Consider the following 14,600-nt stretch of genomic DNA (forward strand, 5'->3'; position numbering starts at 1 on the left):
ACAAGTTCACCACAAGTTGAGAGTTCCCTGGAGTTTCTGCGGCGAGATGGAGCTTTTGTTTCTCTCTGAGAGGTTTAATTTGGACAGCTTGCTCTCCCGCTCTGTTTCTCTCTCTCTCTCAAATTGTCTTCTGACTTTCATTCGGCAGTCTCTGTTTCTTAATTGCCCCTAATTGCTTAATTACAATTTCAAATGAACAATTCTGGAGGTCAGAGCGGGTCGGTAATTGAAGCATCAATCACGGGGGTTTGGGCCTTCAGAACCTTCTCGGTTTGATTGACAGTGCATTAACCAAATATTGTAGAAAGCCCGCACATGACATTGTGGGTGATACCGCTGTTGCTGCTGCTCCTCCGCTGTCCTTCACATGAAGCAGGAGAGGAGAAACCTTCTGGGTCGGAATGAGAACAGGATGTGCCTTTCTGTCAGTGCATGTTCTCTCTAAATTAGGATAAATAGCCGTATCAGGTGGCTTGGATGCCCTTTACTCATGTGACGGAATATGTGTTTGCCTCTCAGCGGATTGGCACCCTGTATTTCATGCACACTGTAATCAACTGTAATTTGGCAATAGGCACGTCATTCCAACAATGGGACACTTCATTCTATAGCAAACAATTATATTTTTGGACCAGTGCTAAACTTTGTTGACGCAGTTCGGGCAAAACGTGTTCCAACACGACAACACCTGGCGCACAAAGCAAGGCCAACAACAAATTGTCTGTCCCTTAAAGCTAAAACGGTAACAGTCGTGTCATTTGAATCCTTTTACTATTGGAAATCTCATGTGTCGAGCCCCTTGAAATCTGTGATAATAAAACTTTAAAAAGTTCAATGTGAGTTAAAGACGAACTTGCACATCAGTCGTATTCTCATTCATTCTACAATACAAATGTATCTGCCACTTAACCTCCGCTTCCCCCCCACCCACCCACCCTCCAACCCTCCAATCCATCCACCTCTATCCTTGTATTCCGCTTCCTCCTCCCAGCCTCCATGCTCATGGGGGAGGGGGCGGGGGGGGGGGGGGGGGGGGGTCCACGTGATTATTAGGCTGGTTTCCCTTGTCTAGACCCTGGCTGGTTGGAACTCCTTCCTCCCTCCCTCCTCCTTCTAATGGAGCTGCATGTACCTCTCTCCCTCCCCCCCCCTCCCTCCCTCCTCTCTCTTTTCATCCCCTGTCTAACACTCCCTTTAGTGTCCCTTTATGTATTTCTCCCACTGTCTGTTGCTCAGTTGACTGCATTTAGCTTCTTTTTTTGTGTATTTTTTTATTATTGTTGTTTCTACCTCCCTCCCCCCCTCGCACCGTCTTCCTCCGCCTCTCCCCCCCCCCCCCCCTCCCCCTGCTGCTGTTTCTCTCCTCTGGGGCTCCATCCATCAGGTTGTCGGGGGCTGCTAGCGGCCGACTCCCAGCCACCATATTTCACCGCCAGCCAGCCAAGCAGCTGACAGCACAGCCACCGCCAGGAAATTGCTTTGGCTGTGAGCGGAATTTCAAACACGGGCCGCGCAAGCACCGCTTCCACGCCTCTCTCTCTCTCTCTCTCTCCTCCTCCCCCCACCACCCCCCTGTCAATCTCTCTTCTCCTCCCGACACACATCTCTATGTCTCTCTGCACCTCTCTGTGTCTTTCTCTCTTTTTTGCTCTCTCTTATGTGCTCATTTCCTCTGTCCTTGCACCTCCGTCTCCCTGTATGTTTCTCTGTTTGCGCTTCCCTGCTCCTCTGCATCCCTTTTTTTATTCTTCCCTTTTGTCTTTTCTCCATCTTTGTCGTTCCCCCTCCGCCCCCCCCCCTCCTTCCTCCCTCCAGCATCGCTCCCTCTCGTTTTGCATCCTCTCGTTCTTCCCTTGCTCTCTTCTTTTACGACCCGCGGGGAACAAGGTGTGGTGGTGAATGTGTAATGAGCGGAGCGGGGGGGGGGGGTGGAGGGATGGCGATAAAGAAGAGGATAAAACCAGGAGAGGCGGAGTGGAGAGTGATAAGATAGAGAGGAGGTAAAGAGGATGAATGCTAGATGGTGCTGCTCCAGAGGTAAGGGTCAGAAGGTGTGTGTGGATATGTGTGTGTGTGGGGGGGGGGGGCTTGTATTTCTGCCCTTGTCACAACCAGTTCCAAGACCATTGAATTGAAGAGAGTTTTTTACCAAGTGAGGTCATTTTAGCTTTTCTTCCGATCCTGGCTTCAGGTCCAGAGTTAAGATGATCAATATCCTATTCAAATACAAGTGAAAAAAGAGTAAGAGTCATTTCACACTGCACAATAGCAATATCACTATAAAGCATGGTATACTGTGCATATTCTGGTTACAAAGGGACCTAGTATGTTTCCTGAAATGATGCAATGCACACAAAAGTTGACATCAGACCACAACTTCGGAAAGCTTCTGCCAATTGAAATAAGATTTTCCAGGGTGCCGTCCCACTGCCGTCCTCAATTTGGTTCAATTATTTCCATCCGTCTGCCGTTTCACCATTTCTTATGCGTGGTGTATTGAGGAGTCACAATGTCAGATGCATCAAACAGAGACTTTTATGAGCATGGAATACCTGGAATGGGATCTTCAGTCGTACACAACTGTGAAAATCCTGCATCTAGATATTTGAACTGTTGGAATTTGAAGATGAATCAAATATGTGGGAGCTCCCTATTTAAGATAACAGTCTGTGTATATGTGCATGTGTGCGTTTTTGTGTGTTGAGAGGAACCGATCTTATCGAAAACATTTTACACAGTGTATGCTGGGGGGGAAAAATACATTACACACTCAATATGAAGTCAATATTAGGCTGATGAATAAGCATTGTTGAGGTAACGAACGTCCGGGATCCCCGGTGGACGCACCGGTTTGGACCGTAGCTTGTTTTCAGAAACACGTCCCGTCTTTCCCCGCTGACCTGCGTTTCTGTGTCCCTCTGTCCTCTCTCCTCCGCCATCAGAGAGTCAGTTTGGAGTTCTACATTGACGTTCACGCCCACTCCACCATGCTGAATGGCTTCATGTACGGCAACGTGTTCGAGGACGAGGAGCGCGTCCAGAGACAGGCTGTCTTCCCCAGACTGTTGTGCCAAAATGCGCCAGACTTCTCCTTTGTAAGTCACACAAAAAGACACACACAAAACACGCCGGATGCGCAGGCTTCAATCCCGGGGCGAAATTTGCTCCGTCTCCCAAGCTGCCGGTGAGGTGGTGTTCAGCTGTTGCACTCTGAGTGGCGCGCACCTGAAGACCTTGGTGTCCCCTGGGCCTCTTACAGGAGCAAATGCGTAACGGCACGGATTAGAGGGAAGGTGTTCATTAAAAAAAAAGGTAAAAAGGTAAGAGAAATGATGCGTCGTACTAGCAGTATGCACACAGCCAACACGTGCGATGTGTAAACATAGGACGCGTTACGTTATGTATGTGCGCGGAAGAAAGGAGTTCCAGCTGTGCACAGAGATTCTCACCTCGACCACTTCAGAGAGGAGCTGAGGGGGCTGCAAAAGAAGAAGGGGGGTTGAACTTCAGCGACTCTGACCGTTCCGTTCAATTAATTAGTGACGGAAATACTAAAGAGCACACACCCAAAAGATTTGAACCTCAGAATATATATTTTTTAAAGGTATAGAGCATTACAAATACATTTACAATTTGGGAATAGGTGAGAAAAATGTCCAGCAGCAGTGATGGCAGAAGTCCTTGAGGAGCAAGGATATGAATGAAATGTAATTTTTACACTGCACTGTAAGCTGTGGATTATTATTATTATATACTACATGTAAAGTGTAACAAGTCAGAGGTCTTACAATATGAGCAGGTGCCTGTGAAATTATACAGAACCTGTATGTCACCATTAATATTAACATGTAGTTTATGTGTGTGCACAACAGAAATAGCAAGCACACGGAAGATTATGACGAACCGCACTGTCACGTCTGGACCCTGGAAGGAGACTCGGACTCAGGATCAGAGCTTCCAATCTTTCTTTATTTTAAAGGACAGATAGTAACTATGTTCCGGGACAAATCTAAGTGGGAATTCCAAAGACAGGTAGTAGGTCGGCAACGCGGGAGGCAACAGATGGTTCTGGTCCAGGGGAATAGGCAGGTTCGTGGTCAGAGGCAGGCGGAAGGTCGAGTCACAGGTTCTAAGGGGTTTAGGGGTAGATAATCAAAAAGCGGTTCAGCAGAGAAGTGTACATTCAATACCTCACAACCTGCCCGCTGCGTCGGGCTGCTTTTATAGGTATCTCTCTCTCGCAGGTGTTTAGAATTCCGGTGATTGACTCCGGAGGACGCGTTCTTTGGCTCCCCCTAGTGGCCTCCTGCCGTCACGCTGGGGTTGAGACCTCACAGAGCCCCCTCCTCCACGGCCGGCTCCTGACGGTCGAGCCACTGTAGACGGCGGGCGACCCCGCGGGCGAGGTGCAGGGCGATCCGGGTGCATCCGATGAAACTCCTCTATTAGTTCTTGGGAGAGGACATCCCGGGCCGGGATCCATGATCGTTTTTCAGGGCCGTATCCTTCCCAGTCCACCAGGTAATGGAGGCCGTCCCGCAGACGTTTGGAATCCAGCACCGCCGTGATAGCGTATGCCGGACCCCCATCTATCTCCAGTGGGGCAGGTGGCGTTGGTGTCGGTAGAGATGGATGGAGAGGGCTAGCATGGACAGGCTTCAGAAGAGACACGTGAAATGCTGACGAGATTCGATAATGTTTAGGTAGAAGCAGTCGGTAGGTTACCGGGTTTATGCGATGGGTGATTTTGAATGGTCCGATGTATCGTGGCCACAGCTTCCGGCAGGGCAGACGCAGCTTCAAGTTTCTCGTGGATAGCCACACCCTCTGACCCGTTTGGTAGCTGGGAGCGGGCCGGCGTCGTCGGTCTGCGAACTTCTTTTGCGTGCTGGCGGCTTGGCGGAGGTGACGATGGGCGGTCTCCCAGACTTCGCCACTGCGTTGGAACCAGTCCTCTACGGCCGGTACGGGACCGGGCCTAGTGTCCCAGGGAAACAATGGGGGCTGGTATCCCAGCACACACTGAAACGGGGTTAATCGTAATGACGAGTGGAATGTAGAGTTCTGTGCGTATTCTGCCCAGGCCACGTACCGGGACCAATCATGTGGATGTTGTAAGCAATAACCACGAAGGTACTTCCCCAGTTCCTGGTTGAGTCTTTCGGTTTGGCCGTTGGTCTCTGGATGGTATCCGGACGTCAGCTTCACCTTTATTCCCAGCCGGTTGCAGAACGCCCTCCAGACCTGAGACGTGAACTGAGGACCTCTGTCTGAGATGATTTCTTCTGGAAGGCCGAACGGGCGAAACACCTGGAGGAACAGACACTCTGCCATCTCTATGGCTGAAGGAAGGTTACACAGGGGTATAAAGCGACACATTTTAGAGAACCTGTCGACTAATACTAAAATAGTAGTAAACCCCTCTGACGCCGGTAGGTCGGTGAGGAAGTCCACTGCCACATGGGACCACGGTCTCTGGGGAGTGGGCAGCGGTACTAACTCCCCGGCGGGGAGTTGACGGGGGGTTTTAGTTTGTGCACAGACCGGACAGGATAGCACGTAGTCCCGCACGTCGGAGGCCAACGAATTCCACCAGTATTTCTGGGACAAGAGCTGAGTGGTTCGGGTAATGCCTGGATGTCCTGATCCCAACGAGGTGTGACTCCACTGGACGAGTTGAGGTCGCACTGATGCGGGGACATAGACCCGGTTGGCAGGGGTGTCAGGTGGTGCTGGGTCTGTGCGGAGCGCGTCCTGGATGACGGACTCGAGCTCCCAGTGGATGGGGCCGACGAAATATGAGTCCGGTAGGATGGGTTCGGGATCGCCCATAGACGCCGGAGACCCGTATAGTCGTGAGAGTGCGTCCGCCTTTGCGTTCTTCTCTCCGGGCTGGTACGACACGGTAAACTGGAAGCGCGTGAAGAACAAGGCCCACCGGGCCTGACGCGGGTTTAGCCGTCTTGCCCCTTTCAGATACTCCAGGTTGCGGTGATCAGTCAGGACCATGAAGGGGTGCCGAGCTCCCTCTAGCCAATGCCTCCATTCTTCCAGGGCGAGTTTGATGGCTAGCAGTTCCCGGTTGCCCACGTCGTAGTTTCTTTCCGCCGGGGACAGTTTCTTTGAAAAGAACGCACATGGGTGCACCTTGGGGGGACTCCCCGTGCGTTGGGATAGAACACCCCCGACCCCTTCTTCGGAGGCGTCCACCTCGACAATAAACTGGCGGTCGGGGTCCGGTTGGTTCAGCACGGGAGCTGAGGTGAACGCCAGCTTAAGGGTGTCGAACGCCTTCTGGGCTGCGTCAGACCATGGGAGTTTGCCTTTCTTCTGGCTCGTAAGGGCGATAAGTGGAGCAGCCATTGCCCCGAAGTTCCGGATGAATCTCCGATAGTAATTGGAGAACCCCAGGAACCGCTGGAGCTCCTTTACGGTGTTGGGTGTAGGCCAGTTGTGCACCGCGTCTACCTTGCCTTGGTCCATGGCGACCCCTCCTGGCGAAAGCACGTATCCAAGGAAGGTGAGCGTTGAGACGTGGAACAGGCTTTTCTCCGCATTCACGTAGAGTTGGTTGGCCTGCAGACGCTGTAGCACTAAACGCACCTGCTGGACGTGCTCCTCCATACTGTGGGAGTAAATGAGCAGATCGTCAATGTACACAATAAGAAACCGATTTATCATGTCATGGAAGAGTTCGTTCATAAAGGCTTGGAATACTGCGGGGGCGTTTGTGAGCCCGTAAGGCATCACCAGGTACTCGTAATGCCCTCTTGCCGTCAGGAAAGCCGTTTTCCATTCATCGCCCTCCCGGATGCGCACCAAGTTGTAAGCGCTACGGAGATCAAGCTTAGTGTATATGCTTGCCCCTCCTACCTGTTCCAAGGCCGCGGGGATGAGGGGCAGAGGGAACCGGTTCTTCACTGTGATCGCATTCAATGCCCGGTAATCGATACACGGACGGAGCCCTCCATCTTTCTTTCCCACGAAGAAGAAACTTGAAGCGGCCGGGGACGTGGAGGGGCGGATGATGCCCTGCTGCAGGGATTCCTCGACGTACCGGTTCATGGCCTCCTCCTCTGGTAGGGACAGCGCGTATATCCGGCCCCTCGGCAGCGGTCCCTCTGGCAGCAGCTCGATAGCACAATCGCATGGTCGATGGGGAGCCAGCTCTGCGGCTTTTTGTTTGCTGAATACCTCCTGGAGTGTCTCGTAGCAGGGGGGTACTGCCTGGGTCTTTGTAGCCGTGGCTGCCTCCACCGAGGTGGCTCGGCAGGTGACGTTCAGACATCTGGACATACATTCAGGAGACCAGGTCAGTAACTCACCTTGTCTCCACGAAATCACAGGGTCATGGAGCACAAGCCACGGGTGTCCTAGGATCAGAGGCTCCCGGGGAGAGGACACTATGAAGAACCTTATGTCCTCCTCGTGCAGCGCTCCGACCCGCAGAGTGATGTTAGCCGTCTGGTGCATAATCATTCCGGTGCCCAGGGGCTGCCCATCCAAGGCGTTGATTCGGAGTGGAGGACGCACCGGGATGAGGGGCACAGATAAACGGTGAGCCAAGTGTTGGTCCATAAAATTCCCTGCCGCCCCCGAGTCCACCAACCCACGTACCTCCTGCTTCATTTTCCCCAACGATAAAACAGTAGGTAGGGTTAGTTGTTGACGTGACATGTTTAACACTGGAGACAGTCCTACCTTGGCGGAGGTGTAGGTCCAGCCATCCTTCTGACGGGGGGGTCGGAGTCGGCAGTTCCGAAGGAGATGTCCCGCCTCGCCACAATACAAGCACAACTGCTCCCTGATCCTCCTTATTCTCTCCGCTGGAGACAGGGGCAGGCGACCTAACTGCATCGGCTCCGGTCCCTCGTCGGCCAGAGGAGGTGTTACCGGAAAGGTGGGCTCTGATGGAAAACCGGCTCGCGGGGGTCGTCGGGACTCGAGGAGGTGTCCCACGCTAATGGACACTCGGATGTAATCGCCAAGCTGGGTGACATCCCCTCGGCACGCCAGTTCGGCCTGGAGTTCAGGACGGAGACCGCGACGGTAGATGGTCAGGAGTGCGGTCTCGCTCCACCCGCTGCCAGCGGCGAGGGTTCGGAACCTCAGGGCGTAATCTGACACCGTTTGCGAGCCCTGCCGGATTTCGCACAGCAAATCTCCCGTTGTTTTCCCGGTAATGGGGTGGTCAAACACCTCTTTAAACTGTGCTTGAAAATGTTGCTCAGACAGAAGTTCTGGGGCTCCCGCTGACCAGAGGGCCGTTGCCCAATCGAGGGCTCTTCCTGTTAACAGGGAGATGACGAAGTCGACTCTGTCCTTCTCCGCTTGGTAGTTTGCAGAGTGGTGGGCGATATACATCCCGCACTGCATGAGGAATCCCAGGCATTTGCCAGGAGAGCCATCATACTTTCCCGGCATAGCCATCGGGGCGGGTCCGGTGGATGCCGAAGGAATGGCGGGTTGAACCGCCGGTGTGGCGGACTGGCGTAGGAGCTGGCATAGCTTCTCAACTCGTTCCTCCTGCTGGGCGAGCCGAAGTTGGAGCTCCGATGGTTCCATTTGAATACTGGTGAGGTATTCTGTCACGTCTGGACCCTGGAAGGAGACTCGGACTCAGGATCAGAGCTTCCAATCTTTCTTTATTTTAAAGGACAGATAGTAACTATGTTCCGGGACAAATCTAAGTGGGAATTCCAAAGACAGGTAGTAGGTCGGCAACGCGGGAGGCAACAGATGGTTCTGGTCCAGGGGAATAGGCAGGTTCGTGGTCAGAGGCAGGCGGAAGGTCGAGTCACAGGTTCTAAGGGGTTTAGGGGTAGATAATCAAAAAGCGGTTCAGCAGAGAAGTGTACATTCAATACCTCACAACCTGCCCGCTGCGTCGGGCTGCTTTTATAGGTATCTCTCTCTCGCAGGTGTTTAGAATTCCGGTGATTGACTCCGGAGGACGCGTTCTTTGGCTCCCCCTAGTGGCCTCCTGCCGTCACGCTGGGGTTGAGACCTCACACGCACGGTAAAAGTAGGGGGGGATATGTTGTATGAGCAGTGCAGGCGTCAGCGCTAAAGCCCCCTGTTAGTTGTCTCAAACTGGGTTTATTTGGACGTGAGTGAGGGGGGGGGGGGGAGGTAAAAAAACAACAAGGAAAATGTTCCAAAGTATTAGAAGTGAATGGTGGAGAGAAGGAAAGAACGGAGCATGTTGCTGAGGCTGACCGCGACTCTCCTCCACGCCGCCGTAGATGCATAACCTTAATCAAAATTGTTTCATGCGGGGGGGGGGGGGGGGGGGGCATTATGCACAAGACCATTCTGCCTCAGCCCCGGTTTCACTCGTCACTGACCTTCGTTTTCTCAGTGACGGTGACATTTCATAGCGCCACTTACACACATCATAAAGAATAACCTTTTATTACCCATTGAGGCACGTTGGCAACCTGGACACAGAGAAAAGCCAAGAGAGGCGGATGCTCAGCCACACATGCATTGAAATGTCACTTATTGTCCGTGTCTATATGGTATGCAGTAAGGGAGGATGAGTAAACGCTATTTCAGGAGAATCTCTCTCTCTCTCTCTCTCTCCCTCTCTGTATGGCTTGTGTGACAGCTGGCCCAGGGGTTATCTCCCTCACTGTGCTTTTGTCCCTCTGCCCATTCAGCACTACCTAAAACCCAGTGCAGCAGCAGCAGCAGCACAACACAATCACGGCAAAGTCCCACTGGTGGCCCGCCGAGTCTGCACTTCAGCAAAGGCAACTCTCACTGCAGCAGAGCGGAGCGGAGTGACAGTGAATGGAAACTTTTCCACGCTCCTCCCAAGACAACATCTTATAGTACAGCTGACACGCTGAAACCAAAAATAGACTGGACCTTTTTTTTTGTGCCGTTTACAGCTTTGTAAAGACTTTTAAATGAAATCAATATGCTCAAATAAGCCATGCGCCCTTCATGATTTGTCATGGGTTCGTAGCAACTCAAGCTACTGAGAGTGAAAAACAATGATGGGTGTTGATACATTTTTACTGATGAGAGATGTATGGGATATAGCTGATATATTGACAGCTTTGTTTTTCCTCTAATCAACAGGGAAAAATTAGGCAAATTATATATTTTTAATGAATGATTTGCCCAACACGGTAATCGCTTGGTTCTCCAGACTCGTGCTGAAATATGCTCGACCCGGAAAGATGACTTCTCACTCAAGTGTCATCCTTCTAACCACCAGTCCAACACAATGTCTCATCAGATGTGATGGTTTTCTTCGTCCCTTCCCTTTAGTCCAACACCTCCTTCAACCGGGACATGGTGAAGGCCGGTACCGGTAGAAGGTTCCTCGGTGGTCTCCTCGATGACACGTCCTACTGCTACACCCTAGAGGTGTCCTTCTACAGCTACATGACGGCCGGCAGCACCGCTCCTGTGCCGTACACCGAGGAGACGTGTATCCTTCATCATTCATGATCTGTGGGAGTTTGATTGCATCTTTGTGTGTGTGTGCGTGTGTGTGTGTGTGTTTGTCTCTCCTGTTTGACCTCTCTCCACACACACACGCACACACACACACACACGTTCTCGTTGCACTTACCGTCTCCCTCTGAAATCCAGCCACTTGATCTTGCAATCATTCGAGTCATTATCGTAATATTTCACAGCCTGGTGGTGAGTATGTGTGTCTGTATCTGTGCCAGGTCACTCGCACATGTTGCTCTTTTGTTGCCTCGTGTTGCGACAGATGTGCAGTGACAGAATACGGATGCGATTGCTGTGTCTATTGATTTTATTTACAAAGGAGAGAGGAGAAAGGGGCTTGTGCTGGAATACGCAATGCCGTGCGTTTGCGCGTGCGTGCGCACGCGCGCGTGCGTGTGTGTGTGTGTGTGTTTGCATTTAACAATGGAACCAACAGGATTCCTGCCTGCTACGATCATGCATACACATGGAGCACACACATTACATTCGTCACGGGAACCGAAGGTCATAGGTGCGTTAATGGAGCCGGATGGGAGGAGGCTTTCCTTCAGCTGACCTTCTCTGGGCTGAAGAGCTCCTGAGAGCTGGCCGATAGCGGGCCGATCTCCCCGATAGGGTGAGTGAGAAGAGGGAGAAAGAGAGATGCGGAGAGAGCGATAAGAACCCTACATATGGAAAGTATGTGGTCCTCTGCAGGTGGAGTAGAGGGTGGACACAGACGTTGCCCTAGTGCCCTCTAGTGCTAAGATGTGGCACATTCTGTCTCACCATGTGTGCATCTTTCTCTAATTCACGCCAAACATGGAAAGTTAGTGAGATTCCGGTTGAAAACTGATTGATGTTTGTTTGTGATACAGAGTCACTCTGTGTTCTCCTCTCGCTTCTCACACAAACATCTCAGCTCTTTGCATTCCATTTGCGATGCCCAAATCCCAGCTGGAATGCAGGCGTGTGCATGCACACAGGGTACCGGTGCAGCCCAAAAAACAAATAGTTGGCCGTGCGTTTAGGAGACCTATACGTCTGGCAATGGTGATAAACAAATCCCCCCCCCCCCGTCTTTTTATTTGCGTCGGATGCACCGGGTTCAGAGCAGGATAATAATACAGCGGGAGCCAGGTCTCAGCCTCAATGTGTGTGTGTGTGTGTGTGTGTGTGTGTGTGTGTGTGTGTACAGAGGGGACTTTTCATCTGAAGGTCAAATTGGAAGGAAACTCAGCCCTTTGTGGGAGGACTTGCTTGATCTCCTTTTGTTTTCCACCTGTGTGCGTGTGTGTGTGTATGCGTGTATGTGTGTGTGCATGGGGTTGGCTGGTATGTACAGGAGGAGGGGATCCACAGGGTGGGAAAGGCGGCACGGGGACCTGGTGTAGAGTGAAGATTGGGGTCAGGCAGGTTGAAGGAACCGACCATGTCGGTTTATACGCCCCAGCAGTCAGCTCGATGAAGCGAGCAAATCATCAACAGAGACCTTTAGCATCTCAACGCCCCCCCCCCCCCACACACACACACACACACACGCGCACACACAGTCCTTTAAACTAATACATGACAAATGAGTAATGACCTCCGCCCTAACTCTTACCACCTTCAAAACATGCCACCCTTACCCTTTAATCTTTCCTGCCTCTCCTTTTCCACTGCTGTGACTTGTAGCCACCAAAATTGAAATTGTAACCTTTTTCACAGCGGAGACTTTTGTCACAGTTTGAATTTGTAGGGGAAAAAAAGAGCAGGCGTAATGTGTGTCCGTACTTGTGTTCTGGTGTCTCAGTTTTCATGCCCTCCTCTCTCCTTCGTCTGTCCTTTCCTCTCATCTCGTCACCCAGACACACAACAGCTCATTATATCATTTAGTCAAGCTGAGAATCGTATTCTCTGAAAACAGCAGGGACGACCTTCACTGTGAGTCTTCTCTTTGTCCGCTAATCATTAATACTATTATATGCGCGTGTGTCTATGTACCTCCTCGTGTATGCTTACTCTTTTCTTCTTCAGTTGTAGTCTCACTGACATCCCACGTCTCCGAAATATCATTAAACATTTTGACCTGTTATTTGTGTCCAGGTTTACATATTTTCACAGACCCGCTGGGTTTTGTTGATGGATCTTTCCGTTCAGAAGTGGTTCAAGGGTTTAAAAAGCGCGGGACCTCACTGAAAACGCAGCTTGATGCTTTCCATTGTGTGATGCGTGTGAGATTTGGAGGTCTACTTTCTTTGCAGGTGTGTGTGGGTGTGAATGCTTTTTTTTTTTAAACGTATTGTAGAGAGACAGCGTTCTCTGGGACTCTGAAGAATTATTCAAAAACATTCAACATCCGTTACGCCTTCCCTGAGAAATGTTGCTCTTGCTTTGTTTGTTGCCTTTTTTCTGACAGAATACAGACGCGCAGATTTTCAAACTTCTCTCTGAGAGGAAGTACATTTTCTCTCTTCTTTGACTTTCTGCTTTTTTCGGGGTGGATCATTGAAGATGTGCACTCAAATATCCACATCTACTGTCGAGAGTGTTAATGTCGAGTTATCCGGCAAGAGTTGTGTGGTGCTGGCTAAAACATACCCACTTGTAGCTAAATGTTACTCGAACGTAACAGTGGGACCATGAAAAACCGAATTCCAAGTGGAACACGCATCAGTGAACCTGACACCCAATGGACATTATTGTGAAGTATGCAAATGATGTGCCTCGGAGGCAAATGTGCATCAGTGCCGCACATCAAACACGTCGCGTCACAAAGACGTGCGAGCGAGCGCGGACCCAGACGCATTTCAAAAAAACACAGTTGATTGCACAGTCATTGCTCAGATGAACAGGTGTCCCCCACGTGAGCACTCGCCGCATCGCTCTCCTCCAGGTGAGTTCCGGTCGTTTTTTTCTTTTTTTCTTCTCTTAATGACGAAGACGTCGATGTTCACGCAGGGTCTGAGAAAGTCCTTTTGTGTGGAATAATGTAACAGAGCTGAAACTCTGAAGCGTTTAAACGGTGGCATGACTGAAAGAGGTTGAAGTGGCGGTTCAAAATAGAAATGCTGAGAGACTTCCGACTTTTGCTCGCTGAGATGACATGAAACCATCAAGTGCGATAGAGCTGAAGTGTGAACACTGAAAATAGATGAACTCCCCATTAAGCCATAAGAGACTTTCGCAGTGGGATTGTCAGTTGAAGTAAAAGTTGTTGAAGTGACAAGCGGCGGGTAAGAGATGATTGGATTGTAAAAAAAAAAAACATTGTAAAAATGATAGACCTTCAGGATAATGACGGTAATAAGGAAGAACGTAAAGAGAGGCTTGAAGTCAGACACCACAGGTACCACAATGAGACAGCTGGGTGTGAGACGGAATGAACATTTTGTTTATATTTCTTGAACTTGTACAGACAAAGCACAGCCTTTTGCAAACAGCAAATGAGTGCAGCTCTCGTAAAGACGCCTTCATAATTGGAGAATAAAAATAGTTTCCGGAGCAACGCGCCGTAGATCACAAAGGGTCTATTCCTGCAACTGCACACTGTAAGAAAACAAAAAACTTTTCTTGCACCCGTTTCGTTTTACGACTCAAGTTTCACAGCTCGTCCCAGCGGCAATGACACTTCCTCCTGTCAGGGATTTAAATCAACCCTTGTTTGTCCCTTTGGGCAACGGGACGTGAGGTCTTTCAGTGTGCGGAATTTCTATTGGGAACAAAAAATGTCCCTTTCCGAATTGCTGTTGTTGACTAGGTCCTTAATTAGCATTGGTAATTAGTTCCCTACGTGTCACTGCAGTGACAGGACCTGTCAGCGGGTCGTATTGATGGCTTGAACGTCCCCTGCTTGTCTGCCTTTTAACTCCCGTCCGATCTGGACAGCATTCAGCGCGCGTCTTGTCCATTTTTACCTCTGGGGGGGCCTTGTTGTTTGATCGTCACCTTGTCCGTCCGTCCTGCAGGACCAGGCACCGGGGACACGACGCGGTGAGAGCCGCTAAATGGCTCGCTGACAGCAAACAGCTGCAGTAAACAAGTCATGTCCCAATCGCCTTTGTCTCACATATCTCATCAGGGCCTAAGCCGGCGTGCCCTTGAGCCATGACAATGACCCGCTATTGATTAGACAAGACAGTCATGTATACCAAGATGTTAACGAA

General features: G+C 50.7%; 1 protein-coding gene across 1 annotated transcript in view; it reads left to right on the forward strand.

The window, feature by feature from the left end:
- Positions 1-14,600, forward strand: part of agbl4 (AGBL carboxypeptidase 4) — a 214,803-nt gene that overhangs the window by 196,164 nt on the left and 4,039 nt on the right. The window contains exons 10-11 of the mRNA XM_037468719.2: positions 2,943-3,095; positions 10,282-10,444. Of these exons, the coding sequence (XP_037324616.2) occupies positions 2,943-3,095; positions 10,282-10,444 (316 nt within the window). The remainder of the gene's footprint in view (positions 1-2,942; positions 3,096-10,281; positions 10,445-14,600) is intronic.

This window comes from Pungitius pungitius, chromosome 7 (assembly GCF_949316345.1).
Source record: "Pungitius pungitius chromosome 7, fPunPun2.1, whole genome shotgun sequence".
NCBI lineage: Eukaryota > Metazoa > Chordata > Actinopteri > Perciformes > Gasterosteidae > Pungitius > Pungitius pungitius.